Genomic DNA, 5,126 nt, shown 5'->3' with positions numbered 1-5,126 from the left:
CTCAAACAAGAGAAAAAGGAATATGTTCTAGAGGTCCCCTATCCTGATGAACCAGCTGATAATGCTCCTGCCGCGGATCGGAGGGCTTATGAGAAGCACACCAACGATTCACTGGATGTTAGCTGCCTCATGCTTGCCTGTATGTCCTCTGAGCTTCAGAAGCAATATGAGAACAGGGATGCCCATGATATGATTGTGGGACTCCGAGGCATGTTTGAGAACCAAGCTCGGGCCGAGAGGTACAACACCTCAAAGTCCTTGTTTGCGTGCAGGTTAACAGAAGGCAGTCCAGTCAGTCCTCATGTGATCAAAATGATTGGTTACATTGAAAGCCTGGAAAAACTTGGTTTTCCCCTTAGCCCTGAGTTGGCTACGGATGTAATTCTCCAGTCGCTCCCTGCGAGCTTCGAGCCGTTCATTTTGAACTTTCATATGAACAGCATGGAGAAAAGCATGGCTGAATTGCATGGGATGCTAAAAACTGCTGAGGAAAGCATTAAGAAGAGCTCTAGTCATGTGATGATGGTTCAAAAGGATAGCAAGAAGAGAAAGCGCAAGGACAAGGCTAAAACTTCGGATGAGATCTCGAGTTCTAAGCCTAAACCTGTTGGAAAGCCCAAGGCTGGCCCTGCCGCTTCTGACACTTGCCACCACTGCCATAAGTCTGGTCATTGGCGGAGGAACTGCAAATTGTACTTGGAAGAACTCAAAAAGAAGAAGGGAAGTAAGACTTCATCTTCAGGTATAAATGTTATTGAAATTAATCTTGCTACTCGTCCTGATGATTCATGGGTATTTGATACCGGATCAATGATTCATACTTGCAAATCGTTGCAGGGACTGAAAAGGACTAGGAAGTGTGCAAGAGGCGAACTGGATGCTCGCGTCGGCAATGGTGCAAAAGTTGCTGCGTTGGCCGTTGGCGTTTACTCCTTATCGCTACCCTCAGGATTAGTTTTGGAATTAAATAATTGTTATTATATTCCTGCCTTGGGCAAAAACATTATCTCTTCTTCATGTTTGGAAGAAGACGGTTATGAATTCATAATAAAGAACAAGTGTTGTTCGATATTTTTGAATGGTATGCTCTATGGTAATTGTCCATTAGTAAATGGATTATATATATTGGATCTTGAGGATATAACTATCTATAACATTGATACAAAGAAGCCTCGGCTTAATGATTTGAATCCCACTTTTGTTTGGCATTGTCGATTAGGTCATATAAATGAGAAGCGTATGCAGAAGCTCCATAAAGATGGTCTTCTACATTCATTTGATTTCGAATCATTTGATACATGCGAGTCTTGTTTACTTGGCAAGATGACTAAGACGCCTTTCACTGGTCAAAGTGAGAGGACAAATGAATTATTGGCCCTAGTACATACAGATGTATGTGGACCGATGAGTTCTACAGCTAGAGGTGGTTTTCAGTATTTCATTACTTTCACCGATGACTTTAGTAGATATGGTTACATCTACCTAATGAGGCACAAGTCTGAATCCTTTGAAAAGTTCAAGGAGTTCCAGAATGAAGTACAAAATCATATAGGCAAGACAATTAAATTTCTGCGATCAGATCGTGGAGGTGAATATTTGAGCCATGAATTTGGTGATCATCTAAGGCAATGTGGAATCGTTCCACAATTGACTCCACCGGGCACGCCACAATGGAATGGGGTGTCCGAGCGGAGGAACCGAACTTTGTTAGACATGGTCCGGTCGATGATGAGCCAATCTGATCTTCCATTGTCCTTCTGGGGATACGCTCTAGAAACTGCTGCTTTCACGTTAAACAGGGTTCCATCTAAGGCTGTAGAGAGGACACCATATGAGATATGGACCGGGAAGCGTCCCGGATTGTCTTTCCTTAAGATATGGGGTTGTGAGGCTTATGTAAAACGTTTGTCGTCTGATAAGCTCACTCCCAAATCTGATAAATGCTTCTTTGTGGGGTATCCTAGGGAAACCAAAGGATATTATTTCTATAACCGGGAAGAAGGCAAAGTGTTTGTCGCCCGGAATGGTGTCTTTCTTGAGAAAGAGTTTCTCGCGAAGAGAGTTAGTGGGAGTACGGTGCAACTCGAAGAAATTCGGGAACCACTTGAAAGTGTTTCAACTCCTATTGAACCACAACTCGGTATGCAAGATGTTGCAGAACCTGTTGTCGAGACACCAGCCCCACGTCGGTCGGAAAGGTTCAGTCGTGCACCCGAGCGGTTTATGTTCCTAACCACGGGGCAGCGCGACATATTATTGTTGGACAATGATGAACCTAAGACTTACTCGGAAGCAATGGTGGGACCAGACTCCGAAAAATGGCTTGGAGCCATGAGATCCGAGTTAGAATCCATGCGAGAAAACCAAGTTTGGAACTTGGTCGATCCACCTGATGGTGTGAAAACTATCGAGTGTAAATGGGTTTTTAAGAAAAAGATAGACGTTGATGGAAATGTTCACATCTATAAGGCACGATTGGTGGCGAAAGGTTTCAGGCAAATTCAAGGTGTTGATTATGATGAAACGTTTTCGCCCGTCGCAATGCTAAAGTCTATTCGGATTCTCCTAGCAATTGCTGCATATTTCGACTATGAGATATGGCAAATGGATGTCAAAACGGCTTTCCTTAATGGAAACCTAAGTGAGGATGTGTACATGACACAGCCTGAAGGTTTTGTCAATCCGAAAAATGCTGGGAAGATTTGCAAGCTGCAAAAGTCCATCTATGGACTAAAGCAAGCTTCTCGGAGTTGGAATCTTCGTTTTGATGAAGTGATCAAAGGGTTTGGTTTCATCAAGAATGAAGAAGAGCCTTGTGTTTACAAAAGGACTAGTGGGAGCGCACTTGTGTTTCTGGTCTTATATGTGGATGACATATTATTGATCGGAAATAATATTCCAATGCTCGATGCTGTCAAATCTTCATTGCAAAAGAGTTTTTCAATGAAAGATTTAGGAGAGGCAGCATACATATTGGGCATAAAGATCTATAGAGATAGGTCGAAAAGACTAATCGGATTAAGCCAGAGCACGTACATTGACAAGGTATTGAATCGGTTCAATATGCAGGATTCCAAGAAAGGTTTCTTGCCAATGTCACATGGCATCACTCTCAGCAAGAATCAATGTCCTAAGACATCTGATGAGCTCGAGAGGATGAGTGCGATCCCGTATGCTTCTGCTATTGGGTCCATCATGTATGCTATGTTTTGTACACGCCCAGATGTCTCCTATGCTCTAAGTGTTACGAGCAGATATCAATCGAACCCAGGTGAATGTCACTGGGCTATAGTAAAGAGTATCCTCAAGTACATGAGAAGAACTAAGGATATGTTCCTAGTCTATGGAGGTGAGGAGGAGCTCGTTGTAAATGGTTACACCGATGCTAGCTTCCAAACCGACAAGGACGACTCGAGATCGCAGTCTGGTTTTGTGTTTTGCCTTAATGGAGGTGCGGTGAGTTGGAAGAGTTCCAAGCAAGAAACGGTTGCTGATTCCACGACGGAGGCCGAGTATATCGCAGCTTCAGAAGCTGCAAAAGAGGCTGTTTGGATCAGAAAATTTGTTTCTGAGTTGGGTGTGGTCCCTAGTGCGTCCAGTCCAATGGACCTCTATTGTGACAATAGTGGTGCCATTGCACAAGCCAAGGAGCCTAGGTCGCACCAGAAGTCCAAGCACATACTTCGGCGCTATCACCTCATTCGAGAGATTATTGATAGAGGTGATGTAAAGATATGCATGGTGCACACGGATTCGAATATTGCTGATCCGTTGACGAAGCCTCTCCCACAGCCCAAGCATGAGGCACACTTGAGCTCTATGGGTATTAGATACTTGCGGGATAGACTCTAGTGCATGTGAGAGAATGTGTTCTGTCTATGCTAATGTACTTTTGGATAATTGTTATCTGGTTCCATGAATAATTATCATTTACATTGATCAGCAAGTATGTGACTTGTTTGTGAAACTCTTTGTTTTTATGATGTTATTCTAAATAGTCCCTAATCTCATATCATTGTGTGGGACAATAATGATTTATAGATTAGCACATTTGACTGAATGATGATCATGTTTCACGGATCATAGATATGGAGATATCAAATCAGTAATGTGGACACATGTTAGAGAACATGATGTTGGATAGACCCACCCTGAGATACTGCTGGGATTGTTATTTTTAATGTGCCATCAGTTGTTATCTCAAATGGTGTACCTACAGAATCCTTTGACCTGAGATCATCATTGATTCCAGAATGTGTAGTAACACACTTAGGGGCTTCCAAACGCTATTCCGTAACTGGGTAGTTATAAAGATTGCTTTCGGGTATGTTATGAAACATGTCGTGGGATGTGAGTGATCAAGATGGAATTTACCCCTCCTAAATAACGGGAGAGATATCTCTGGGCCCCTCGAGGTAGTTGGATTGGAAAGTGCATGGCCATGCCAATGTGATTAAAGAGTTAATCATGGTGAATCCACTACTTGATCGAGTGAATGGTCGAGCTATCACAAGGGTGGCACGAATCTCGCCTTGAGCTTGACTGGTATCGTGTGGTAAAGGGATTGGTGCATGAGTATATCAAGGTTCAGCCGATATGATCTTTGTGTGCATTCGGGAGTCAATATGTCCTGCTAGGTACCGCTATTGACTTGCAATTCGGAAAAGGGTTTCCGGATAGCGGCCGTTTACACATGAACCTAACGGGTCACACACTTAAGGGGATGGAATATAAAACTTGTGCTGACTCTAGTGCAAGTGGGAGATTGTTGGTAATATGCCCTAGAGGCGATCGAGTTTGCGGATTGGATCTGCTAATGGGCTTTAATGTTGATTAAAGGACCATTAGGGTTTAGAGTCATAATGGGCTTTAATATTGATTAAAGGCCCATTAGCGTGCTCTATATAAGAATAGGCAGGGGCCAAGGCGCAAGGTGTTCTTTAGAAACCCTAACCGCCTCCTATTCCCGAACTCCCTTCGAAACCCTAGCCGGGCGCGCGGTGCTAGCACACCGGCGCACGGCGATTCCATCCTTGTACGTGTGGATACCGTGGAGGCGCTGCTACTATTGCGGTGCTGATCTGCTCGGGAGTACTCGGGACGTACCCGCGAGTACTCGGAAGGTG

The 5,126-nt window shown here is 43.8% G+C and overlaps 1 protein-coding gene across 1 annotated transcript; it reads left to right on the top strand.

Annotated features, from left to right (window-relative positions):
- Window positions 1-234: 234 nt before the first annotated feature.
- On the top strand, window positions 235-969 carry LOC133925907 (uncharacterized). The gene is made up of 2 exons (XM_062371649.1): window positions 235-742; window positions 838-969. The coding sequence occupies exons 1-2, from the start codon at window positions 313-315 to the stop codon at window positions 852-854; spliced, it is 447 nt and encodes a 148-aa protein (XP_062227633.1). The 5' UTR covers window positions 235-312; the 3' UTR covers window positions 855-969.
- The last annotated feature ends 4,157 nt before the right edge of the window (window positions 970-5,126 follow it).

This window comes from Phragmites australis, chromosome 8 (assembly GCF_958298935.1).
Source record: "Phragmites australis chromosome 8, lpPhrAust1.1, whole genome shotgun sequence".
Classification (NCBI taxonomy): Eukaryota; Viridiplantae; Streptophyta; class Magnoliopsida; order Poales; family Poaceae; genus Phragmites; species Phragmites australis.
Note: the sequence above shows the minus strand (reverse complement) of the source record. Positions and strands in the feature narration are given on the sequence as shown.